The 25,902-nt window shown below is 40.3% G+C and overlaps 2 protein-coding genes and 1 long non-coding RNA gene across 4 annotated transcripts in view; 1 reads left to right on the top strand and 2 right to left on the bottom strand.

The window, feature by feature from the left end:
• Positions 1–6,266, bottom strand: part of pttg1ipa (PTTG1 interacting protein a) — an 11,695-nt gene extending 5,429 nt beyond the window's left edge. The window contains exons 1-5 of the mRNA XM_015048866.1: positions 6,014–6,266; positions 5,272–5,324; positions 4,887–4,995; positions 391–493; positions 78–143 (exon numbers count right to left, since the gene is read on the bottom strand). Coding sequence (XP_014904352.1) covers positions 78–143; positions 391–493; positions 4,887–4,995; positions 5,272–5,324; positions 6,014–6,101 — 419 coding nt within the window. The 5' untranslated portion in view covers positions 6,102–6,266. The remainder of the gene's footprint in view (positions 1–77; positions 144–390; positions 494–4,886; positions 4,996–5,271; positions 5,325–6,013) is intronic.
• LOC106957494 (uncharacterized) overlaps positions 1–12,375 on the top strand; it is an 18,280-nt gene extending 5,905 nt beyond the window's left edge. The window contains exons 2-4 of the long non-coding RNA XR_001426958.1: positions 11,453–11,458; positions 12,135–12,145; positions 12,366–12,375. This is a non-coding gene — a long non-coding RNA (uncharacterized LOC106957494). The remainder of the gene's footprint in view (positions 1–11,452; positions 11,459–12,134; positions 12,146–12,365) is intronic.
• The window catches only part of myo10l1 (myosin X, like 1), a 46,527-nt gene continuing 29,373 nt past the window's right edge, over positions 8,749–25,902 (bottom strand). The window contains exons 10-43 of one of the 2 annotated variants that reach the window (XM_015048861.1): positions 25,638–25,767; positions 25,428–25,546; positions 25,182–25,328; positions 24,897–24,997; positions 24,739–24,805; positions 24,550–24,642; positions 24,398–24,466; positions 24,223–24,305; positions 23,441–23,543; positions 23,126–23,206; positions 22,888–23,012; positions 22,680–22,797; positions 21,722–21,828; positions 21,353–21,617; positions 19,910–20,764; positions 19,597–19,720; positions 18,557–18,695; positions 18,308–18,412; positions 18,112–18,207; positions 17,919–18,012; positions 17,779–17,834; positions 16,813–16,955; positions 16,314–16,508; positions 16,085–16,242; positions 15,876–15,996; positions 15,581–15,729; positions 15,078–15,226; positions 14,801–15,008; positions 14,342–14,478; positions 14,116–14,239; positions 13,136–13,486; positions 12,779–12,955; positions 12,507–12,698; positions 8,749–11,797 (exon numbers count right to left, since the gene is read on the bottom strand). In XM_015048861.1, the coding sequence (XP_014904347.1) occupies positions 11,693–11,797; positions 12,507–12,698; positions 12,779–12,955; positions 13,136–13,486; positions 14,116–14,239; positions 14,342–14,478; positions 14,801–15,008; positions 15,078–15,226; positions 15,581–15,729; positions 15,876–15,996; positions 16,085–16,242; positions 16,314–16,508; positions 16,813–16,955; positions 17,779–17,834; positions 17,919–18,012; positions 18,112–18,207; positions 18,308–18,412; positions 18,557–18,695; positions 19,597–19,720; positions 19,910–20,764; positions 21,353–21,617; positions 21,722–21,828; positions 22,680–22,797; positions 22,888–23,012; positions 23,126–23,206; positions 23,441–23,543; positions 24,223–24,305; positions 24,398–24,466; positions 24,550–24,642; positions 24,739–24,805; positions 24,897–24,997; positions 25,182–25,328; positions 25,428–25,546; positions 25,638–25,767 (5,286 nt within the window). In that variant the 3' untranslated portion in view covers positions 8,749–11,692. Of the gene's footprint in view, positions 11,798–12,506; positions 12,699–12,778; positions 12,956–13,135; positions 13,487–14,115; positions 14,240–14,341; positions 14,479–14,800; positions 15,009–15,077; positions 15,227–15,580; positions 15,730–15,875; positions 15,997–16,084; positions 16,243–16,313; positions 16,509–16,812; positions 16,956–17,778; positions 17,835–17,918; positions 18,013–18,111; positions 18,208–18,307; positions 18,413–18,553; positions 18,696–19,596; positions 19,721–19,909; positions 20,765–21,352; positions 21,618–21,721; positions 21,829–22,679; positions 22,798–22,887; positions 23,013–23,125; positions 23,207–23,440; positions 23,544–24,222; positions 24,306–24,397; positions 24,467–24,549; positions 24,643–24,738; positions 24,806–24,896; positions 24,998–25,181; positions 25,329–25,427; positions 25,547–25,637; positions 25,768–25,902 lie in introns of both variants that reach the window. The other variant, XM_015048860.1, reaches the window with a different exon arrangement.

Here is a 25,902-nt window from a genome sequence, read left to right on the forward strand (position 1 = left end):
AAAAAAAAAACAGCAGCTCCTAACTTCAAGCTGCATCAACTGTGAGCTTCCAGAAACTCGTCCTTGAATTCATTCACCTTTCATCCTGCTTGGTTTTCGTCTTATTGGCCTGCCTCTGCATCTTGGCCTCAAATCGTTGGGATCTGACACACAAAAACAAGATCAGTGATGGATAAGAAAATCGTTGAGGTCATGCAAAAAAAAAAAAAAAAATTGCATCGTTTAAAGTTTCCACATCGGGATCGACACAAATAAGCCACGTGTGGAAGCAGAAACAATAAGACCCGAAAGGGATCCGAAATAAATCTTCCACAAAATCCGACATGCAGCTTTATACAGAACACCATCTATTTCACTTTTATTTCGCCCAGAGTCAAACTGCACACTTACCCAAAGTTCTCACACTTGCAGCAGCAGAACATGCAGACCATGAGAGCGATGATGAGAACTGCCCCGAGCACAGACAGGGTGATTATCAGCGTCTGGAAATTCACTGCAGAGAGAATGAATCTGTTACAAATCCTCACACTAAAAATATTTCTAACATAGAAATAATGAATGAAACTATTGGATCCAATCAGGAATCAACAAATGTGGGGTAAAAGCTCTTTACCAGAAATCAGACTAAATTCATCATTTTGAATGGATGTTTATGTCAAAGCAGATGAAACAGTTCGTGCAAATGCTGATGGTGTTTGTGTCTTCTTGTTTACTTGATATGCTATCATTACTTGCATATAAAAATATTGAGAGTTATAGAAATAATTCATACTTAGCCTTTCCATTTTTCCCACAGCACATAATTTAAAAATGTACTTTTATGGAAAAAATAAAAGGATCTGCGGACTTATTCTCCCGTAGAGGAAGAGTCAGATCACTTTGTAGGATATTGAAGAACAAAATCATCTTTATTGCACCACTTTGATGTTACATTAGCTTAAAATAAGTTCCACCATTGTTCCATCTGTTTTTTTAAAAAAAGGAAAAAAGCAAGTTGGAATAATGACAACAGATTTGATTTTAAACTTTGGTTAGGAGATCATTTTAGGAACATGGGAAACATGATCCTTCAACATCACCAACGTTTTCTCTCAAAAAAATAGGCAAAACACCAGGGTTATATGTAAATCAATACATATAATGTTTTTTTGTTTTGTTTTGTTTTTTTGCATGAAATAATAACCGATAGACTGTCAGTTCCCAGTGCAACTTCTGCAGTCTCTTTCCAGTGCTGGGAAAATGCATTTGCCCTTTTGCAAATTTCTTTATTCTGCTTTTTTTTTTTTTGCCTCTCTCTTAAAGGTTTCAGATCATCTTACAAACTTTGTTAGCAGACAAAAGTCACCCAAGTAAATACAGGAATTATTTTCAAGTCATTTCATTTAGAGATCCAAGCCAACCTGACTATGTGGAACAAATTAATCCGCCTCTTTCAAATACTTACAGTTCATTCAGTTTAATTCAGCTACTTGTCCTTTAAAATAAAATAATAAGTTAAATAGCATTGACCTCTGCAGTGTTTCTGAAATTAAATTTTGAATGTGGTGTAAAAAAAACAAACAAAAAAAAAAACTAATATCTGCAAAGGGGCGAGCACATTTTCACAGTACTACTGTCCGCCTAAAGTATTTCTTTATGGAAAAAGGCAAAACAAAACAAAAAAAGCATAATTGCAACCATTTCTAAAAATATATTGCAATATTAAAATCCCAATTATTCAACAAGATTAACCACATTTTTTAACATCTTATATTTTTAGCATATCTAAAAAGAAGAGTATATCTGCAGTGCATAATGCGGCAAAATGATTTTTTTAGGTTTCTTAATGAAATTTTCTTTAATTATTTAGACTTGAAACTCAAATATATATTCCGTTCCTTGCACACACCTATGAATTACCTTGTAGCTTAACCTGAGAGTAGAAGCACGTGTGAATACTAACTCATGTTGCAACGCTGTTTCCACCCTCATGGTTACGACCTACATGAACTCAGCAAAACTTCAGTACAGATAACGGGCTTTAAACTCCTTTTTTTGAAAAAATAAAAAATAAATAAACACCACATTAACACTTTAGAGCAGCAATTGCTCTAAAATTATCTGGAGCTTCACATGTACATTGCAAAGCATGACCTAACACAAGTTTGCACATAGATGTTGGCATTATGAAATAAATACAGACACAAAGAGAAAAATAACAGAAAAATTGATCTGATAGCCAAGGAGCGTCAAACAAGGGCGTAATTAAAACTTGCATGGCCAAATCCTTGAATATTATGTTTCTATGTGAAATCTGATTCATCTGAAGTCAGATGTTTGATCCTGCTGAGGAAAACCCACCTCATTGTGCTCTTATCTGGATGTGTGACGGGGTTTTCCACAAGACGGCAGTCCGTAAATACTTCAGTGACTTAAAGCGTCAGTCATAGCAACAAAGACAGCTTTACTCCAGGGGTATAGCTTGAGAAAAACTATTTCTTTAGAACACAGAGTAGATAAATCACTGTGGAAAGTGATCAAATGCATATTGATTTTTTTTGTTGTTATTGTTTTATTTTAACACCAGTCAACCTCACATTTTAGTTCGTCAGCTTAGAGAACCGTTTCTCATAGGTTCAAATATTTGTGGGCTGGATTTTAAGACTTTTTAAGGATTGTTAGCTTGTGTAATGAAAAAGAAATGTGTCACTCCCCTGTGTTGGATGACTCTGCTACATGATCTGATGAATCCTACTGGCAGAATATCTCAAAAACCAAAGACATGCTCATTGATTTTATAAAACACATCCAGGCACAGGAAACTACTTAAAAAAAAAAAAAAGACTCAGACTGTGGAAGAAAGTGTCTGTCCTTACAAATGTCTGACCAATTATTGACAGTAAACATTTTGACCTTTGAGGCAAACTGTTAGGTTGTCCATACCAGTGCAGAACACTGTCTTCCTTTCATATTGACAAACCCTGTCGACTCTATTGTATCGAGCTTCTATTGAGTCGGTTTTATCTTTCTGCTCAGTGTCCTGGTTCAGCAAACCAAATGGTAAAACGTTTCAATAAGCTGATGCATGAGATACAACTAAACCCAGAATCCTAGTAGTATTTAAAGCATGTGCAGAGGTATTACAAGATCCATCATCCTCTCCACTGCGAGTTCATATCTCTCCCATTTGATCAGATGTCTATCTTTAACATTGTTTTTCTAATCTTTTTTTTTTTCCCCTTATCTGTTCCTTGTGTGGATACTGTCACATGTCAGGATGTTTCCATGGTTTTTAATATTTTTAAAGAATTGAGAATCTGCTCACTTTTCATCTGGTTATAGCCATCGTGTGTTTATGTCCTGTTTTGTAAAAAACTAAAAAATAAAAATAGGCAAGCCGACTCAGCCCACTGTAACCAAATCTAATGATGTAAGTAAAGTGGATTGACTGATATCCTACTGAAGGAATTGGTTTGTGCATAAAAACAGTGGTTTTAGGAAGACAATATTTAAAAGCCTGACTCACTTAAATTTGGCCGATAATTTCATCTTGAACAGATAATCAATAATACCTAGTGCTGCTGGAATAGATAATGAAAACTTCTGATAATGCTGACAACATATTGGTTATTTTCATACATGCACTGTAATGTAATACAAAAACCCATCAAAATATAGCAGTGCAACATAAATAATCAAATTTTACACATTATTAAGAGTTTTTACCCTTCTTTACTTCACGAAGTTACAAAAGCCTGACAGGTTACTGCTAGCTTCTTAATTAAGCCAGGACTTTCCTCAAGGTAGTCAGTTTGCAGAAGGCTGCTCAGACATAAATAAAAAGCTGTGAGTAAGAGATGCCATTTTGACAGTACATTCGCCTTAACATTCAGATTGTGAGGGCAAAGCAAGAGGAACCTAAACAGTAATAAATGAGCTAGCAAACCAAAATTAGCAAACAATAAATGACATAACGGATAGGCTAACTGACCCAGATTTTTTAGGTGCTGAGCTACGATGGTTATTGCATTTTAAGTGTGAACATAAGCAGTATTTCAGGAGGCTGAAGTTACACAAAACTGTCTACAGTTCATAAAACCAGAGAAAACGTAAGTCTGCAACACTTTCTCAATCTAGTAAAAATTATTTTATTGAAAATTGTAAAAATGTTTGAAAATTGTAATGACATTTAAACTCTACCTTTTCAATATGTTGGCATTCTTTGAGACCAAAGAATGGCCGATTCCAAATTGGACGATCGACTAGTATTACAATTAGTTTTTGATAAATAGATGCTGTAGCTAGTTCTGTCACAATACCAGATTTTACTGGATGAACAATGACATTGCTATTTTGAGATCATTGTGAGATGATTTTGTTGATAATGGGAGTTTGCACTCCCAAAGATTTCTAAATTTTACTTCTGTACAGAACTACTCAACACAGACGAACTGGAAGACATTTTAAATATATATATATAAAAAAAAACGACATCCAACAATAAATAAAAAGGAAAATAAATATTACACTCAACCAAAACCCATCAATAACATAGATCATGAAGTTTCTGTAAACTTCAGAATAAAACAAATATGAAGCATCAGAATGGAAATTATCAAGAACATTTGAATGTATCAAGCGACTAATTAATTAATTTCTTAGATTAGTTTAGTTATAGTATGATCAATCAAAGATTAAACAGTAAGAGCCATTTTGTACGAATGCATCAGTGCAGACATTACATACAAAACAGTGGAAGTAATTTTACTGTTTTTGATTCACCAAACCGAACGAGTATTGAAACTGCAGCTCAGTTCCTTAATTTAAATGAGTTCTTTCCACAAAAATAAACCACTAGTGGAAACATAATCTGCGTGCGTGCGTGCGTGCGTGCGTGCGTTTCTTACTCCAGCAGAGCCCCCAGCGGGCATCATCTAGCGGGCAGAGTGAATGGGGTGGAAGGATGGTCTGCACTGGATACGTTACACATGACTTTGTCTTGATGCACCACAGGCACTGCAAAAACACACACAAAATGGCTCAAACAAAGCAGCAAATCTGAAACTGCTCAGGTCAGTTGCATGTTGAGCTACATGAGAAACACACACAGAGAGAGAGAGAGAGAGAGAGGGAAGGGCGAGCTGGGAACAGGTCAGTTACTCCTCAAACCAGTCCAACAGGTTTGGAGATGGAAAACGAGCCAGCAGCTGTAGCACCTCCGCCTTGGATCAGCCGTGTACAAACACTGTGCAGAGCAAGTATGAGATTATCTGAGCTGAAATCTGGACTCACCGTCACATTTTTCAGACAGTCCTCGCAGCTTGTCCCATTTTTTGTCTCACACACTGTTGAGAAAGAAAAAACAAATGGTTTATTTTGTGGAGAAGGAAAGAAAACAGGATTTGTTTGTAATGGTGAAACCATTCTGAGGCATAGTGGGGACACCCATCCAGCTCCGATAATACACTGATTAGCTGAAAAGTCTTGAGGGGGATTAAATGAGGCCCGTGGGTATTCTTAGGGTGATTTTTATTTTTTTATAACTACTGCTAATCCTCCTGGGACATTTTTCTATGGAGACTTCAGAGACTTTGTGTAGTCATGCATCAGTAAAATCAACGTTTTAAAGGCCTCTGCGGACAACAGCTAGTCTGTTTACTGAGATAAATGTGTATCCAGAAGGTTGATAGAAAGCTTAAAGCTTAAAGAGAGAAAAAGAGAGAAAGAGAGAGAGAAAAACAAAATTACTGCTTTGTTTATGTCAAAGTAAAGGAGCTGAAAAGAGGTCGACTTTGAATTTTCTTTTCCTAGTTTTAAGATAACTGAGGCTGTAACATTTATTTTACCAAACATGATAGCTGTTTGCTTTAGCTATTCCCAAAGTTTAAAAAAGTAATTTAAGAACAAAATTACTGAGCAAATATCAATTTGAGGGAGAGTTTTTAAAAAGACTTTAAATAAAAATATATATTATAATTAAATTGAATAATTGAATCTGAATGTTTTTAAATCAGACACTTGTCTCAGTCCCTACCGTGTTCAGGTGCGGACTCGGCCAGAACTGTCGCCAAACCAAAGACAAGAAGGAGAGCAGGGAGGAAAATCCGTAAGCCCTTCATCATCCAAACGCTTCGACGACGCAGGTTATCCGCACTTTTCTTTCTCGTCTTCCTCTTCTTCTTCTTATTCTCTGTGTGAGCTTTATGTCTTAAAGGATGTTAGACTCACGAGAGCTTGGAAAATGTTTTGGCGGCTCCTGGTAGACAGGAGAAACTCGAAAAGCGAAGTTACCGAGAAGGAAACGCAACAACGCTGACGCACGCCCGTGACGCAGCGCAGACAAAAGGAAGGGAAGGTGGAGTGTTTGTTTCGAAATGCAGTGAAGGTGTTTATTTTCAAAGTATATCTATTAAAATATATATATAATAATTAGCATGACTAATTATCAGTTCTAGCAGAAAACAATACTGCATTCGACAATATCTTCTGTGAAACACCAACAAAAAGAAAATGGAGCGTAATTATCGAGGGTAGTGAGGAGGATTTATTTTTAACAATTAAATAACAGAGCAATTCGGTCAACATTTCCAGTCATCCCCTTTAACTCTGATTCCTCTAAATAAAAACCAGTACTGTTGTCTTCACCCATTTCACAGACTCCACCTGTGAGTATTTTAATCTCAGCATAAGATCAAATGTTCTCTCAATGCCTTAGAGATTTGCCAGAGAACATTAGAGAGCAAACACCATGAAGATCAAGGAGCACAGCACAAGTTTTTACTCCGCTAATCCGGAATAAACTTTCAGAAAACTGCAAAGCTGCTAAAACACTGAGTTACTTTAAGTCAAGGCTGAAACCTCATTTGTTTAAAGTTGACACTGATTAATAATAAGTGAATTTAGATTAGTTCCAGTCAGGATTACAACTTTTTATTCATTCTTTTTAGATTACCACTGTTAGTTTGTTGGTGTGTTTTGCTTGTTGGTTGTGTTTTGATGTTTTGCCCTGTCGTTCAATGCTACACAAATTGTTTGATTTGTGTAGCATTTGACATTTGACACTGGCCTTAATCAAGTACAAGACGAAAGCCATTTTTAAGAAAATTGTCCAACTTGTCTCAAGCCAAGTAGGAAGTACAGCAAATGTGTGTAAGAAGGGAATCCATTCTGAATAAACCAAAAGATTCTAACAAATCTTTAGACTATAGTGGTGTCAGCATCTTATCATGCTGCGGATGCTTTTCTTCAACCAGGAAAAGGCAGCCATTCGGACCCGATGAGATGTTGGGTGAAGCTAAATACAGGTAAATCCTGAACACTTGCAAAAGACTGTTAAAAAAAATTAAAGAAAAAAAAAAGAAAAAGAAAAACCCCTGAGAGGAGGCTGAAAGTTTGCTTTCCAGCTGAAAAATTACCGTTATGGTTCAGGTCGGAGCATGTTCTAGAATGGTCCAGTCAAAGTCAAGACCCATGGTAAATCCAACTGCAAATCTGTAGTAAGACTTAAAAAAAACAGTTTACACAAAAACAAATCTGACCTCGCTTAGTTTTAGTCATTTTGTAAAGAATAGCAGACATTTTAGTTTGCTACATTGAAAATTGATGGAGACAAACTCCAAAATGTTTGAAGCAACAAAGAGCAATTTTGTTGTACTAATGGATACTAATTTTTAGGTTTGTATTGTAAAAAAAAAAAAAAGAAGAAGAAAACATGTACTATTTTCTTAATGAACAACTTTCTGCTGGTCTGTTAGGATCCCAATGAAATACACTCAGATTTGTCATTATAACTTGTCAAAGGTTAACAGATAAGACTATTTTTGCATTCCATTATACAGGAAATGGAAATTTAATTAAACAAGAACACATTCCTTCAAATTTAATCAGGAATAAGGCGAGATTACAGCGTGAGATGTTGTGTTTGACGTGTCATATCCAGTTTGTTTAACCTGCAGAGTGAAAACGATTTCAAACTTCTTCCTCTTCTTCTGATCTCCACAATGCACAAACGAGACATTAACAAATCATACAGTTTCCAATAATTTATTAAAGCATAATTTCGTAAAGCCATTTACAAATTAAAAAAGAAACGACGGTAACACTTTATTTGAAGGGGGTTGAATAAGACTGACATGACACCTGTCATGAACATGAATTAGCCTTCATGAATATTTATGACTGTTGTCATAAAGTGTTATTTGGTAAATTATGACACTTTTAATACAAAGTTGACATTATTCAAAATGTCTTTGTTATGACAACTTGACATTAACCAGGAAACCATTACTGATTAAACTTTACCTTTAATAACATAGTTACCTAATTTTTAAAGTGCAATCAGTAATACTTTTATAACAAATTTATATCAATAATGATTTATTGGTTAATGTCAAGTTGTCATAACAAAGACATTTTGTCATAATTTACCGAATGACGCTTTATGACAACAGTCATAAATATTCATGAAGGCTTATTCATGTTCATGACAGGTGTTATGACATGTTTATGACAGTGTCATGACAGTCTTATTCAACCCCTTTCAAATAAAGTGTTACCGAAACGACACACACATCTCTCTCTTCCTCGTTTTTTCCCCCCCAACAACCACAATGATTCACTATGTAACAATGATAACAAGCGGAACAGGATGACGGGCTCAGCTCTGGCCGCCTGCGGCTGATAACAGGAGCCCTTGTGATGGAGTTGCCCTTGAAGATAGATTTGTGATCAGATACTGTCGACTTTTAAGTTCAAATTCCTTTTTTTTTCTTTTCCACAAGCTGTTCTCATTTCAGAAGCTGCAGGGTGAATTTCTCACACTGAGCCAGCAAAGCGAGCAACACGGATCCCCCTCCAGGTTGCTCCGTAATTATGGCTTATGAAATTAAATGATCACACTTTTGAGCATATTTTAGCCTGAGTCACTTGAAACTAGTGAGAAGATTCTGATTATTATATCTGGTTATTAGAGGAGGGTTTTTTTTTGTGTGTGTTTTTCTTTTTCAGTTAATTTAACGCCACATTTACAACTGCCTGTTTCAGTGTTGATTACATTATTCAACAAAACAGAAAAACATCTTTGTGGGTGTTCTAACTGGGTCTGATTAGAAGTCTTAAATTTCCTATGTTACTGTTTTCTACCTTTGCTACAGCACTGGCCATTGTTACCCTCAAGAAAACAAATATATCCAATTTCTTCATCTTCTAATCTGCCAGTAGCTCGTGTGAAAAGCCCAAAAATTAAATGCATTTGGAGTCAAAACTCTTATTGCCCCTGAACGTTGGGTAAAATATGTTTTAAATAAAACGCACCATAACAGCTGCACCATGTTTTAGCAATAGAAAAATGTATTTGTTTTTGCTCTCTGGAGGTTATACAAGTCAGCGATGCTGCCCCCTAGCTGCAGTTCACTTAACAGACCCGTTCCACAAGTTCTCAGAACAAAAGGACATGTGTGCAACATGTTTGGCTCACCTGCGGTTTTTGAATGAATAGCTCCCTAGGTGAGCCTTTCCTTCTGTCCCCTCCAAAGCCAATCAAAAGTCACGTAAAACTGGTGAATATAAATCCTCCCCTGGAAACCAGAAACCAACACTGGCACCTCTTACTGGTAATATTCTAAAGACTCGGGATGTTTTCAGTTCCCTCCAAACAGACATTGAAATACATATGATACAGAGAGTAATAAATAAGCTCCATACCTTCCCGTTACGATTCCCATGCTTTTTTTTACCTTATGCAAACTCACAAATACAACACCATTCCTTGCAAAAAAAAAGTGATCATATAAATACATCTTATTTTTAAAGAATACACTCATTACAACACCTTCTCTTTTCTCCTTTCCATTTCTCAGCAGTCTGCTTTAACACTCACCCACACAGCAGCAATCCAGATATCACATTTAAGGACAGATAATATAGAGGGCTTATACAATAATAATAATAATATTATATAGACAATAAAGTGTCAAGTTGAAATGTTCAGAGTGGAAACACAAACTGGAGCTTGCTCACGTGCACTTTTAATAAATTAGAATATCAGCAAAAAGATAAATTAGTTGATTAAGTTCAATTAGTGGAAATCATGTATAGAAATGTATCACACAAAGATATATTTCAAGTGGAAATTGTAACGGCTTAAAATTTAGTTTCTCCAGTAATTTGAATATTACATAAGACCAGTAATTTAATTTTTGTGGTAAGTCATACAGGAGCGTTGCTAAAGAAGCTGACTCTTCACAAAGTGCTTTTCACTTCACATTAATGAAAAGTTGAGTGGAAGGAAAAAAGGTGAGCCAGCGAGAAGAGAAACTGAATTTGTCGAGTTTTTCTAAGCCGTGAAGTGTGATGGCGAAAACAAAATCCTTTTGGTTGTATTCTAATTTACTCACTTATTGATGCATGTGTCCTGAGCTCCTCGGTTAAAAAAAAAAAATCTGATAAGACTATAGAGTATTTTATGGCTCAAGGTAAAGTGGGAGAGTGATTCCTGCAATCGACGACAACGGTAGACTTGTCAATGACTGAAGACATGAACCTGGACAGCAACCAGACGCAGCACGGCCCGAGTTTCCGCTCGTTTTTACTTTTCAGTGAGTCACAGCCAGTGAACGGTGCGCATCATAGGCATCACAGTCCTCAGACATACAGTGGTAATTCTTAATATTAATTTTTCTGCATGTATTTTTACATGACAGGCATCACATTGTGTTAGGTTATGGCATCTCTAGGCTTTACAGTGCAGTAGCCACCAAAAGGAAAATCAAATCCACTCTGCAGTATGTGTGTGATTCATACAAAATGATACATTTGTTTCATTTATGTGTACATAGTTGTGACTATACAGGGCTAAGCAGGCTGTGTTACATCTTCACATAAATAGATATTCGTCTTTTTGCGGAGCCAAATGCACATAAACTCTGCACTGACTCCTAATGTCAGGTAAGCTTCCACACCTTGAATCTTTTCATGACACTCAGACGCTTCCTGTTGCTGTGTTTTCCTTGTGGCCACATGGTGGCACTAACAAGTGGGACAGGGAGGCGTGGGACTCCCAGAAGAAGAATTAATTTTTTCAGTTCTTTTACTCAAAGGTAACACTGCTGACGTTAAAGATAAACGACTGGAAACGACACCAAAAAAGCAAGCAAGAAGAAGAAGAGTAAAACCGTAGAACTTAATGGCAACAGAAAAAAAGATGCCATAAGAATAAAGAAACACAAAGAGAAAGAGAGAGAGATTAAAAATCGGAGGAATGAGGGTCAAACAAAGAAAGGGTGTGGTTTACTTCTTGTCTGGCAGTGCGCAGAGAGAACAGAGACCCCTCCCGGACCAACACTGGGTGGCTAATTTGTGCTTGTTATTGTTGTTTTTCTTTCTTTTCTTTTTTTGCCTGAAAACAACAGAGCAGTGTGTGATGTGCTTGAACATCTACATGCATTATTACAGCTGGGGGTGGTGTATGTTTTAGGTGAAAGTCCAAAACCACTTGTTGTTTTCGTCTGCCATGCTCGTTTTAATCTCAAGTAGGACTCAGGCTTTGTTTTCCATGTCTCCCGAATTCATTAAAGTTGACTCAACCTGTTGGATTTGCTGGCAGCTGCAACTGCCTTCATCAAGACCCAAACACTAAAAGAAGGCCAAAGAAGGAGCCTGCTGCTGCTGCTGCTGCTGGATGGATGGATGGACAAACCGAGGAGCGGCTTGGTGATCACCTGGCCCAGGAACTGGCCACGCTGCTCACGGACATGATGCTGCAACGCTTCTTCACCATCATGTTGATGTAGGCCTTCATGATCTTGGTGATCTCTCCAACCTGCAGAGGGAAAACACGAGTTGGACCGTGGCGTCGTCCTACCAACAATGGCGGTTTTTGATATGAGCTACGTGGCGTTCTGCCAGGGCAACACAACATAAGGGGCAGCATACAGCAAAATTAAAAAAATAATAAAAATACGGCTTAGTTGCATGTTCAATCCAGGAACATCTCTCAATCAATCAATCAGTAAGACGTCTGACCTGTTTTCTAACCAACCATGATTCAAAATCTTAAATATTTAGATTCAGCTGGGTCATTTCTGTCCATCTGAATTATTGTAGCAATTCCTGGGGGGTTCTCAATGTTTCGAACAGGTTACTTTGTACGGCGGAAGAAGGTTTCACAGTTTACTTGAATAACCCAACTCTGATTTTCTGTCCGTCTTGCCTAAATGAGATGGGCTTGTGAAGCACAAAAGGTGTAAGAAGGCATAAAAAGAAACTATTTTAGGAAGTATGTTGACAGCATATTAATACAGACTGGAGTTTCTGGTGTTGCATTAGTACCAGAAGGCTACAGTTGTGAATGCAACTGGAGCTGTATGCAGTATTATAGATATAAAAAGCACCACATTATTTGTTGACTGTGTGCTATTTTAGTGCTCATCGTTAGCCAACAGTAAGTCTGGTGATTGGATAACTCTTCATAGCTACATGTCTAAAATTCAGTGGAACGATACATGCAGGAAAACTCAGTGAAGTCTCACCTGTGGCGTCTCGAAGTACATCTCCCTCTCATCAACGATGATCTTATAGGTGCAGGGCTGCGAGGCTCCAAAGAAGGTTATGTGCTCATACTGGAACGTCTCCAGTGGTTTCGGTTCACCTCGCTTATACACAGAAACATTGTCGGCACTCACGCCCAGCCACAGATCGTGAGGGAACCCACCTTCTTTACACTGCCAAGAGAAGACATTTTATTTTTTATTTTTATATTACTATCCTGACCATGACATCTATCATCGTCTTTATTTCTCACCTCCACGTCGAAGAGAGTGGAGCCGTATCCGGGCCACTCCTTGATGATGCTCATGTACTTGAGCATGGCCTGGTGCTGTGGCATGCCCTGCAGACGGGCCCACTTCTCCAGGATGCTGGTGCGCGTCGCAGACGTCTCCTCCTTCACCCACATCTCCAGCCTCTGCTCCCCTTCCACCTGAAACATCGAATGGATCTCTGTCAAACAGTCAGCAAACAGCGGCGGCTCCTTAAGTTTGCAGGAAAGCGAACTTAAGGAGCCGCAGTCGGAGAAGCCTGGATTAGTACGATTAACACTTTTGCCCTTTTTTTCCCCCCCCATTGTTGTTAACGCAGATTAAGGATTACGGAGGCGTACCTTCTGCTTCTTCAGTGAACCCGTTTTGCTCTTCCTGAGGGAGGAATCCCTGAAGGTGGGAGTCTTTCGTTTCTCCGTGCTGGGCCCGGTCCCGCCCTGTCCGCCGATGGTCCCGATCACGTCTCCGATTCCTCCGCTGCCTCTCGACCCGGCTCCGCCGGCCGCGCCCACGCCCGGTTTCGTGGACTGCAAGATGCGATTCCGGAGGCGTCCGATCGGATAGACGCTCCCCAGGCTCCATCCGGCCCGACCCGCCCCATCGCCGTGGAGATACTGGAGACGTAAAGCCGCCAGGTGCTGCAAAGTCTCCTCCGAGGCAGGGAAGTGGCCGCTGATTAATGATTCATGAGCCTGGAAGGAAAAAAAACATGATTATTTCCCAATAATATTCTAAATTTAAACCAAACTTTAGTCTTTTTTTTTCCCAACAAGCTGTTTTTCACTGTGTTAAATGTAAAACTACATTAACACAAGTTAATACAACTTGTTCCCATGTAAAGCCTGGTAGACGTCGTTTAGTTTACGACGGATATTTCAGGATGAAAGGAAAAACCTCCTGACTTACTAAAACACTTTTAACAATTTGCATATCCACTAAACTGATTTCTCTAATCTTTGTGCTTCTGAGGCACCACCTGAACTCGCCTGATTAACATTTATATTAAGTTATTGTGTGTAGATTTTTTGAAATGCTAAAGAAGTCAATGATTTTTACCAGAAGGAATAAAATACCCACAGTGTCTTGCAGAACTATTCAGAAGATCAACATTTTACAATCTGACCTACGCACAGAGAACTCTGTGGAGCGGAAAACAAATACCACAACCTCCAGCTGAGAAATGTGGTGGTGGCAGGATCATGCTGGGAAGATTGTAAGGGCTGATTGTGAAAATGTAAAAAGGGTTTGAGGAATTGTTGCCTTTGCCAGTCGTTTTTCGCAACAAATAGAATGCATTTAGTTATTTTAGATGAAATCACACCTGTTCAAACATGAATGCAAACTCCACTCCCTCCTTGGGCATGCTCTCCATATCCAGGAAGCAGTACAGCTTGAAGTACAGTTTCCACTCTCCCTCCTCCTCATCCTCTTCACTGCCTGCCAGTCTGAACAAACGCACAAGAAAAATGGAAACATCAGCAATTCTTTGTTGACAACAAAGCTTTGATCCAAAAGTTGCAGTGTAATGTTTAAGGAGACCGACTTGCCTCTCAAACTTGGCCAGAACATCCGCCACAATCACTCTGCTCTCCAGCGCTCTGTCTGTGAAAGTGTTGTGTTCGAATAGAGAAAACAGGTTCTTGCTGTCCTCCATGGCCAGACCTCTGATGAGCTTCTCAACAACCTGCAGCAGCCAGAAACGAAATGTTTTTAGGGTTGTATATATTGAGGAGATACACAGATCTACCCAAAATTAATAACTTTAAAGCTTTTCCTTGCAGAATCCTGACCTATTTCTTGTCTATTTTTCGCTATTTGATGCAACCTGACCTCATTAACGTGACATTGTGTCCTTGTAAGATTAATAAAATTGGTACTATGGAAGAAGGAGATTTCAGCACCACCCTCTCATTAAAAAAAATAAAAATCTGAAGATGTAAAATTGACCCATTCTTTTAGCTCTGTTGCTAAAAGGTGAGTAACAAATGTGAACATTTGTTACTCACCTCTCCAGCTGTGGTGTGCGAGTTAATGGAGATCTTGCAGGAGCCTCCGCCGTGGCAGTACACGGTGGTGCTCATCTCCTGCCTGAGCAGCAGGGCGGCGATCTCCTCCTGAGACGGAACAAACTCACGAGTCTTGGTCTTCTTCAGGGACTCTCCGATGAAGCCGGCATAGCGCTCGATCTCGGTGCCGGGATAACGCTCCCGTACCCTGAGCCACAAACAAACGTATTTGTACAAAAAGACGTTTTTGTAGCCGGAGGCAAAGAGTTCCCGTTACCTTTTAAGGTGGAAGCGGAGGTATCTGAGGATGGCTCGACTGGGCAGGAAGGTGCAGCTCATGCAGGTGAGCAGGTGCCAGTGTGCCAGATTGGCTGGGCTGTTTGGTTGAGGCACATGATTGGTCTGCTTGATCACCTGACAATAAACCTAAAAGAAGAAGAAAGAAATAACCATGTAGCCACACGTTGTTCTAGCAAAGTATTTATACCCTTTTACATTTAGTCATGTTTTAACCACCATTGCTGTAAGGAAGACATAAAAAGTCCCACAGGAAGACTAAAATTAACTGAGGGAAACTGATTAGAGTTGATGGGAAGCTGGATGGACATAATAAAGTCCAGAAACAAAACCTGTTGGAGGAGGATGCTGGAGAAGTTCACCGTCTCTCATTTGACTAAGGCTGAGAGCATTTTTAAAGACGCATGGGGAAAATGTGAAGTTGTTAGATGTCTCAAGGTGGTAGTGAGATACCAACAAATTATGACGGATGTAAAAACGTACCTCATCCCTGAGAGGGCGCAGATCCTGGCAGGTCTGCAGGATGCCCTGAATGATGGGCACCGTGTCTGCCAGCGTCTCCATCTCCTGCAGCGAATTGAAAACTCTCACCGCCTCGTCCTGCAGACTGGCGTAGCCCTGCTGCCGATGTACTGCACACAGAAAAAAAAAAGAGTAAAACAGTAAAAAAAAGAATGCCTTGAAGACGGCAAGAATAAAAAATAAAACCATGCAGTCACGTGGGATTGACATGCATGAAAATCGAAAGGAAAAGCGTCTTTTAAACAGAGTCACTCACAGCTGGTGACCTCTCCGTAAGGCAGCGGCAGCAGAGGCGAGTGCAGCGGATGCTGTGTGTATCTGAGGATGGGGTTCCTCCTGTACATCTGCTCCACTATTTCTGCGTTCACACTGTTCTCCTGAGGAAATGAATAACAAACTCTCAACTCAAATACAGGTATCAGCTCATAGATTTGAGCTCGCACTCCTATCGTGACTTCGTCTTGCCTTGATATCTCTGATGAGCTGCAGAGTCGGGGTTTCGATCGGAGTTTTGCTTTCGATGACTCCCAGGATTGCAGCCGTCCATCTCATGGCCTCGTTCAGCATTTTGGTATATAGGCGATAGCAATGCTTCCTTCCATACACAATGATGTTCCAGTAGCCTGTAAAGACACAGTTCAGTTACTACTTATGGCGACCTTTCGGCAGCTTCCCCTCATTTCCAGTCCCTCACCAGTCTCCCTGTGGACCCGCTCATCCGGCTGGATGACGGAGCAGAGCGAGTTGAGGACCAGAGTCCCCATCTTGGATGAGTTTTTCTCTGCGCTCTTGTAGTAATCCAGAGAGTTGTGGGTCAAAACAAACCACCGTTTCTTCAGCTTCAGGGACGTGCTCTTGGCGTTCGTCTTCATCTCCTTGTGGAGCCAACCTGAAGGTGACGAAAGGACAAGATGAAACCTCAAAGGTCCCTCACGCCATAAGCTCTGACTTTGAGAAATGTTACAGAAGAAGTGTTCCCTCAGCTGTAAAATTACTAAAAAAAAACAATTTCTTTCCCACAAATGTAATGTACTCAACTTAAAGGTTGGATCTTCGTAAATTTTCTATTTTATGTTGCAGAAATGAAAGATGACTTTATTTTAAAGCCTTTTCCCAAAACCCTGCCAGTAGCGCCAATAAAGGTGGACTGCACTCAAAGGTTGCAAATATTTTTGGGTTTCATTTTCTCTTACCTCTGACAAGGAACTCCTGTCCATCTATCCTGGCATCTCCCTTGGGTTTCTGCAGCAGGCTGATCCAGTGATGCATCTCCTCGGGTGTGTCGCTGTTGCAGTGGATCACCCGGTTTGCCGTAATGATGACAAACGAATTTGGGCTGCAAAAAGTGAGTGAAATGAGGTCAGATCGGGTTGGATTAGTCTTTTATTCATGAAGTTTTCGCTCTATACTAAGTTGGATCTTCCTGCTCAATGGTTTGTCTTATCCCTGCAACACATTTCAGTAGGAACTGAGGAGACCGCACGTTACTTATTAGCTTTTCCAGCCATTCTCGAGGGAGATATCGATCATCACAACACTTTTAAATTTGACAGAAGCTACTTCCATAGCCTTAATGTTTTCAGATATCATATATATGTATAAATTATATAGATTTACATAAATATTCTGTGTTTCTTTTTCAATACTTCTCCCTGGTATTCTGGATGTCGATTTCTGACTTGTGTGGGCTCCAAGTTTCTCCCATTTTTTTCAAAAGCTGCATTTAAAGATTGATCACAAGCTCTCAATGAGATTATTGTTTTTTATTATTTATTATTATTATTTTTATTATTATTATTATTATTATTCTCTGGAGTTTCTCTCTAAACTTCCAAAGTTTTGATTCTTGGCTCACTTTTGCTTGTGACTCGATGCTCCATTGCGCTGATAAAAGAAACATTTACCACCTGGAAGATGTTTTAATCTTTATTCATGGAAGGTGAAATTGAAAATGATCCCTCACTTTTGTGTGAGACGCAACTTCACAGCTGTTCCTCTCTAAGCAGCTTTCGATATCATGTAAAAAAAAAAAAAAAAAGTCCCTACTGTAATTTGGGGCATATTTTTGTTTGCCTGCAAATAGCAAATATTGTACAGTTTGAGATAAAATCCTCGTTTTATATATTTGAATTGGTTGTGCATTGATTGCTCTGACTTACCGATCGGGGTTGTCTGATGCACAAACAGAGTCGATAAGCCCTACATCAAGAGTTCCCTGGAAAAACGATAACAGGCAGAGTTAATTACCACGATAAAGTTTACATTATCAATTCATTAGTTCACTCAAGTAAAGACTTACAACAGCATTTTTAGGATTGGCCTGTTCGTGGGACATGTCCAGCAGCTGTTCAGGAGTGCACACTCTCACCTTGCTAAGCACATTAAACCACCCACTGAGCAGGCAAAGAGAAAATTCAATTGCATGTTACTAGCTTAAACCCTCCCCTCCCCCCAGAATGTTTCCATTGTCTGCACAAAGCTCCACGTCACACCTTGCATCTTCTGGCGACTCGGCAAACACCTGGTACGTCCTCTCGTCTGTCACGATGTTCAGAGCGTTCTCTTTCTCATGATTGTCCACGATCTCCCTGCAGAGTCACAAGCAGGTCAGCTGCAGGCATCAACAGGTTGAACGTTTGAATAAAATGCGTTTTGTTTTGTTTTTCATCTGGAAGTTTAAGGTTATACTTGGCCGCCCTGATGTCGATGGTTCCTTTGAGCTTCTCCTCGCTGTCGTTCTCGTAGTACATCAGTTTGCTGTCTCGCAGCACAAACCAGCGCATCTTCCAGTTTCTTAGGTAGAAGAAACAGCGATTAGAACCACCTCGTTTACTTTTGAGACCGTTCGATTGTACCGCAGAGTTCTTTCAGTGAGCATCTGTTGCAGGGTTTTATTTCGTTAGCATGCAAGCTGAGCTCAGTAGTGACTACAACAACCTCCGGGAAAGAGTGGACAGCCCTCCTCCCTTCTTGTAGAGCCAGCCGGACTTCAGGGACTCCTGCTTGGACCGGAACCACATGAACGTCTCGTCTTTTAACACACACCAGCGCCGCTTCCACGGGATCATCAGACCAGCTGAAGGAGCACAGAGAGCACAGCGACAATAAAATGCTTCTTAAAACAGCGGCCCCGGTCCAGCCAGTAAGTTAACAAAAGATTGGGGCTTTTTTTAGCACGTGTAATAATTTTTGCTTACTTACGAGATGGTTATTATTTTAAATGTACTATCTGGTGGTCTGTTTTTTTTTCACAAACGAATACGCACTAACAATACTAACAATAACATGTAGTCCAATGCAGGCTTTAACAAAATACAACATTTCTGTAAGACGGGGAAAAAAACATCAGATTTTGTTTTTTGTTTATTTGGGACGATGACAGAAGGAAGTAGTAAAAATAGAAGGGCGGGGCTTATAAAGATAAAGATGTGAGGCGTGTAATGGCTGCTGTAATAATAGTACCAAGCTTATTATAGACATTTATAGAAAAAAAAAAATTAATTAGAAAAACCTGTATTGTATTTTCTTATTTGCTGGGAATATGTATGCTTGGCAGATTTATTTTTATTCATCTACAAAGCCAAAATGATTATTAAAAATAATAAAACAATGTATTATCTCCATTTTTTTCTTTGACTTTTTATTAGAAAATGGTGGATGGATCAAAATTACTTTTGGCATTGCAGCACTAAAATTCTTCTTAAACCGCATTTGCTTACTTCCATTGACACTTTGATTATTTATTGATGAAACTGAAAGTCTTTAAAGTTGGAAGGCCTCTTTGCCATTACCCTAATCTTCAGCTGATTTTCTATCAGCTTCAAGTCAGGACTCTTTCTGAGGAAAAAAAAACAGACTCATTTTAACTCTAAAATGTAAAAAAAAGTGTTTATGTTTCTGCATTTTTCTGATCAAAGAACTTTTCTAAAACCTAAGAAAGTCATAGAAACGAAAGATGTAAGGTAAGACAGACACACCTTTCATGTAGAGGTAACCATGGAAATATGGCGGCCCGTTTCCGTTGAGCAAAGTCACGCGTCCGTTCGTCACCTCTTCATCAGTGTCCATTATGCCATCGTGTTCATCTTCGCTGTCCGCGTACTGCGACATCAAACAGAAAAAACGTGTCACTTACCTATAGACGCCCGGAAACATTAAACAAATACTGAAGATATAATTCAACATCATCTTATCAGAAGAGTGACCAAGAAACAAAAGGATTTGCTGTACAGCTGCTCATACATGTCTGCGTGCGCGCGTGTGAGGAAGCGAGTAAGTGTGTGTCCTCACAGAGTCAGAGCTGCCTCTGTAGGACTCCACGCTGGTGTTGGTGCAGGTGGACTTCCTCGGGTGCTCCTCGTCCGTCACGGCAGCGCTCCCACGGTTGCTCCCAGACACCGAGCTGTCGTCCCCGGCATTGACGGACCCCTCCTCGTCTTCCTGGTCGTAGTCCGACTCCGTGTCGGCCGGCATGCTGTAGATGGGCTCCTCTCCGTCCACCAGGCTCTCCACCATGCTCACTTTCCTCTCCGAGTCTGTTTTTGTTTCCTCCGTTTTCTCTCCCTCTGCCGGAGGAGGAAGAGGCGGTGGAGGAGGAGGAGGAGGAACGGGAGCCCCGTCTCCAGGTGGAGGGAGCGGAGGAGGTGGAGGGATTCCAGCGGCGGGGGCGCCGTCCGCTGGAAGTGGAGGAGGCGTAGGGGGAACGGTTCCCTCTGCAAAAGCAGGCGGAGGAGGAGGGAGGTGAACAAATATGTCCTGATCTATGGGAGCGTCGGACTCAGCGGGAGGTGGGAAGTCTGGCAGGGGGATGCACTCCTCCTCCGCATGGAAGCCTTCGTCTACATCCTCCTCTTTGGAGGCCCGTCCGGCTGTGCTCGCCCCCTTTGCGGTTTTCGCCTCAGCCGCAGGCTTGGCTCCGACTGCTTCCACAGAGGGGTCCACGCCCCCAAAGTTCAGGAGGTCGATGAGCTCCGTTGCCTTCCGGGACGCCTCCTTCTTCATCCGCTTGAGCTCAGCGTCCCGACGCAACTGCAGCTCCTGTTTGGACGACTCGCACAGCTGCGACACCTCGTCCTCCCGCTTTTTCTGCAGGCGCTCGATCTCTCTCTCCAGCTGGAGGATCTCCTCCATTTGACGAGCTTCATCCTTTAGGGAGGGGAATAAGAGATGAGTTTTGTCATTCAACTGAGGATACTAAGCTACAGCATCAATAACTGGGTGTATTTTAGCTTGTGTCTGATTTTTATGATAAAGGTGCATTGCAAAACTATTTATGACACCTTTTTTATTCTTTTTTTACAATTGGTTACATTAGGATAGCAAAATGTAAAAGTAGTGCATGACTGTTAAGTGGAAGGAAAATGACTCATGATAGTTTTCTTTTTTTTTTTACAATTACAAATCCAAAAAGTAAGATATTAATATAGATCCAGCCTCATTTTATCTCAAAATCCTAAATAAAAGTCACTGTATTAATAAATAAAGGCACAGCATTAATCCAACTTTCTATGGATGCCCTACAGTTAACATTAAAAAAGCTCAATATTCATAGTTAAATCTGGGTTAGGACATAAAACACATTTTGCATCTCTCTCAAAACACTGCTCAATCCGTCATTCAAAAAACAGAAAGAGTATGAAACATGTGCAATATTGTGTTTGTCAAATCAGACCAACTGTCTGACAAAAACAAATAACCCTTAAAAACGCAGTTCTTGCCTTTGTTGCCTCTCACCTTCTTATCGTCTTCATTAACCTCTTCGTTTTCCTCTCCGCCCGACTTCTTCTTCTCTTCCTCCTCCTTCTTCCTTTGTTCTTCTTCCCTCCTCTTCTTCTCCTCTCTGAGTTTGCGAACGCGGGTGCGGGCCACCTGCCCTCGCCTGTGTTTCTGCAGCACCAGCGCCGCCCTGCGCTTCTTGACAAACTGCCTGCGCTGGATGTGCCTCCGCAAGTGCTTCTGCAGAACAACGATGCTGGAGCGAACCTGTTTGAAACGCTTCCTGTCAGGAAAAGCAGGGGGGAGGAACACCATTTAAGAAGCAGTACAAACATCAGAGAGGAGTCACTATCATCCCTCAAAGCATCGATTTGGGATGGCACCTACTTTGCAGAAAAAGTGAGGAGGTGGGCTCGGATTATCATGGCAGCTTGACGCCGGATTTCATCTCTGTCTTTCTCCAAACGCTGCTCCAAAGACTCCTTCATGAACACCTACAGGAGCAAGGCAGCAGAGATATGAAGAATATTGGTTCTCAGTATTACCTGGAATGTACAGCTGAAAATAGATTTTTAGTACATATTATGTAGGAAAAGACAACTTTTCAAATCTCCCCTTAAACTTGTGACGGTCAAACCAAAACAATTTGGTTTAACCACTTTGTAACTAATTTGGTGATGCAGCTTGGGTTCACATTTTTTCATCTATTTTGTGAAGTGCACCAGTCCCTCTTGCAGAAAAACACCCACACAACCTGATACAGTCATCCTCGTACTTCACAGTGGGGATTTGTTGTCATGCTTGTAAGTTTTGCCATTTCTCCTCATTATGTGATGGAGGTCATCAGTTCAAATTCAGATTTTTCAAATGAGACATGTCATCAGAAAATTAACCTCTTTGACCCTCTTCTTCTGGAGTTCCTCCTCTCTGAGTCTTTCTGCGTATGTTGGTGCAGGATTTGTTTCACCTTGACGCACTCTAAGCTTCAGCCTACTTCTTTACGAGGTTGTTGCATTTGACTCTAAACACCTTCAGGCATGTGGAAGTTGTACCCAGACTTGTGGAGATCTGCAATTCCTCTTCCTGATATTTGCAAAAATCACATTTGTATTGATTTTTTGCAAGATGTTACACCAAGAAGTAGTGACTTTCTGGTTTTCCCTCAAAAACACATCCACAGTTTTGGCTCTGTATCGGTCAAATGTTGTGAATGAACCAATCAGCACAGACATCATCAAAAAGTAACATGTCTTTTTATACAGTGTATATAAATATCTGGTTTCAACTATCTGGCCAGTAGGAAATTTAAAATCTCAAAGGATCTTTCAGCTTTCAGAAAACTTGCCTTGGTCTTTCCCAGCTGCCACTCCTTTTTAGTCTTATCATATTTAGTTAAGAGATCAGTGCTTCTTTTCTTGTTGTCCCCCGCTGCTGGCACCTTATCGTTTATGATGATTTTATACCTGACACCAAAATAAGACACGGTATGAGACAAAAATAGAAACAACGTGGCAGAGAGCTACACAAAGACTCTAGATGATAGGAAGACGTGCCGTGAGAAAAAATCGTTGAATGTTCTGCGAACGGGGAACCCAGCGCGACGGATCTTCACCGTCTCCAGCATCCCTGAATATCTTAGCTGGTTCAAGACGGTTTCTGGGTCAAACACGTTCGGATTCTACACAGACAGAATAAACGACGTTTAGAGACTCTAAACAATATAAACCCAGATAGAGAGAGAGAGAACGATTGATTTCAATTAGAGGACAGCCCAGATACAAACAAAGTGACCTTTTCCATGTTGGGCTTAATGCAGCGAATGAAGAACGGATTGGATGCACTAAGTGTGGCCATGAGAGCATGGAGGGAGTCCTGGGGAGACAAAGCAATGAAATGATATAGATTTTTTTTTTCACATAATGCAAAACAGCCCCACTGGTAACAGAATAATACAACTCATTACTACCACTTTAAATAATGAATCAATAAACCACTAAAATAACTACTTGGCGAAATAAACAATTGCTGATTCCTTAGTTATATGTTTCTGATTACCGGACGTCCCTCTGTCTCCTGTATAAAAGGAAATAAAAGTCGATAACTCACTCTGAACTGGGAGCTCACTGTGGGCTTACGTCTGGCTGTCCCCATCTTCTCCTCATTGTTTCTGCTGCCGACCTTCTCAAACAAGTCGTAGATGAAGTCCAACCTGAGAAAAAGAAAAACGCTAGGAGCTCAGTTAGGGAGTGGGAATGCTACAGGTTGTGTCTGTATGACTTACAGAAGAAAATATCATTTTCAAAACCCATTAACCACAGAAATAATTAGTCCTTTACTTGTTTTCATTAAACATTTCAGAAAGATCGGAAATCTCTTTGAGAAGGGGGACCAGGCCAAAGGAGTAGCGAAACGAATCAAGGTTACAGCATATAAATACCAAGAAATAATCCATAATAAATGAAAAAAAAAAACAAGCTCAAGAAAAACACTTCATTTTTATTACATTCTTTGTGTTTAAGAACTTTTAGTAAATTACTTCTCCTTATTGGAGTCTAGAAAGTGTTTGTGAAGTTTTCTTATGGAGAAATTATGAACATTTGAATTAATTTATGCTTGTTATATTTTTCTTGTAGACCACATCTGGTCATATTCAAGATTCAAGTGAACCTCAGAGGTTTCTTTCATCTTCTATTGCTTTTAATCATTACGCCACAGCAATTATTACTCTAAGATCAGAATAAGAAAGCATCTGGAACATTGAAGAGTTGAGTTAGATCATCAAAAATATCGACTTGGGCATTCATAATTTTAAAGACAGATACTGAACGTCCCTCAAATGTCCCGGTTTGACAGAAAATGATCTGTTTTTGTGAGCTTAAATCTCCTACCTGCTGTCCTTGAGCATGTTCAGGATGTCGTCCCTGAACGTGTCTCTGTTCTTCTCCAAGATGCCTCTCACATCATACAGCACCTGCTCAAAACACGCACTTCTCACTGTCAAAATAATCACAAGAGCAGATTTGCAAACATTAAAAGCCGCTCATTCATTTATCCGTAGCTGACCTCTCCGGCATAATGCTTGATCCCAAACTGATGATCTGCAACCCGGGGCTTCACATAGTAAGGGTTTGTCTGCAGGAAACGGACAACAAGTGCAGCAATTACAACACAAGTGCAGCAAAGTAGTTTCAACTGTGGCGCATTAAATAACTCACAGAGTGTCTGCTGTGCAACTTCTCCAGCAGAGTGAAATCTGTTCCTTTGGGGAATCGGCTCTCTTCGTTCACTAGCGCCAACAGGCCAAGTTTCTGACATTGAGGAGAAAAAAAAAAGGTTCAAATTGCCTCTGCGTCACAGAATCAGCATCAACATTTTACGTACACATCAACAGCAGCGTTTCACACCTTTTCTATGAGGTCGAGACACTCTGCATTGTCCATCCAGTCAATGGCGTCCCACTGAACTCCTTCCCTATGTAACAAACGCATCCAAACCGTCACACACCGATGAAACGAGCAGCACGTTTTGAGCAAAATCTCAACAGCTCATTTTTCGGCATCACCTGTTGTACTCCAGCTGCTCCAGGGAGAAGATGTGCTTGTTAAAGTACGCCTGGAGCTTCTCGTTGGCGTAGTTGATGTTAAACTGCTCAAACCGATTCACCTGCATATCAACACATCCTCTGTTCAATATACATGTCCAATTATATTGAAAATGCACAATTATCCCTGAAATATGCCTTGCGTTTTTTCCTATGGTTTAACCACAAGAACATTCATATTTTATTGAGATTTTACGTAAGCAAAATGGTTTGTATCTGTGAAGGATGAATTGTTTGAGTTCTAACCTCAAAATTTTCAAAGCCAAAGATATCAAGGATGCCAATGGATTTGAAATTTTCTTTTCCCTTGATCTTCTGGTTAATCTTGAGGATGATCCAGGAGAAACACTGGGAGTACAGCGCCATCGCGACAGAGTCCCTGGAATCGATGGCCTGCAGTGATGTAGACAGAGAGTAAGGACAAATGTCTGTGTGAATGTCTGAGGGAGATCAATCAAAAGTGGGGAAGGACAATGTATTTATGTCCCTGACCTGTTCAATAGTGAGAGGGGAACAGATTTCCTCTCCTCTGAGGATTATGGATCGCTGAGTCAGGACTTCGGAGAGCTGGAAGGCGTCCAGACCCAACAGTTCACTGGCATTACTGACCACTGGAAACACAAGAGAACACGTTTATGAAGCTCCTCAAACTTGACCCTAAACTTTCTGAATCGTTTTAAACTAACTGAGCGACAGCCTGACCTTGCTTGGTGGTGATCTGAGCCCCTCCTGCGAGCATGAACTCCATGTTTCCCAGCTGCAAGACTCCCGACAGCAGCTTGAACATGTCTCTGATTTCTTCCTCTGAAAACCCTAAAACCTTCAGTGCCTCCTGCACAAAGACGAGGGCATGAAACAAATAAAAGCAATGTTTTTATATACAAACTAGGTCAGCTTTCTATAAAAAAAAAAAAAAAAAAAAAAAAGTGAAATTTTAAAATTTTGGGGAAAAAAAATAAAAAAAGCC

The sequence above is a fragment of the Poecilia latipinna genome, unplaced genomic scaffold (assembly GCF_001443285.1).
Source record: "Poecilia latipinna isolate Pla-1442-1.1 unplaced genomic scaffold, P_latipinna-1.0 Scaffold908, whole genome shotgun sequence".
NCBI lineage: Eukaryota > Metazoa > Chordata > Actinopteri > Cyprinodontiformes > Poeciliidae > Poecilia > Poecilia latipinna.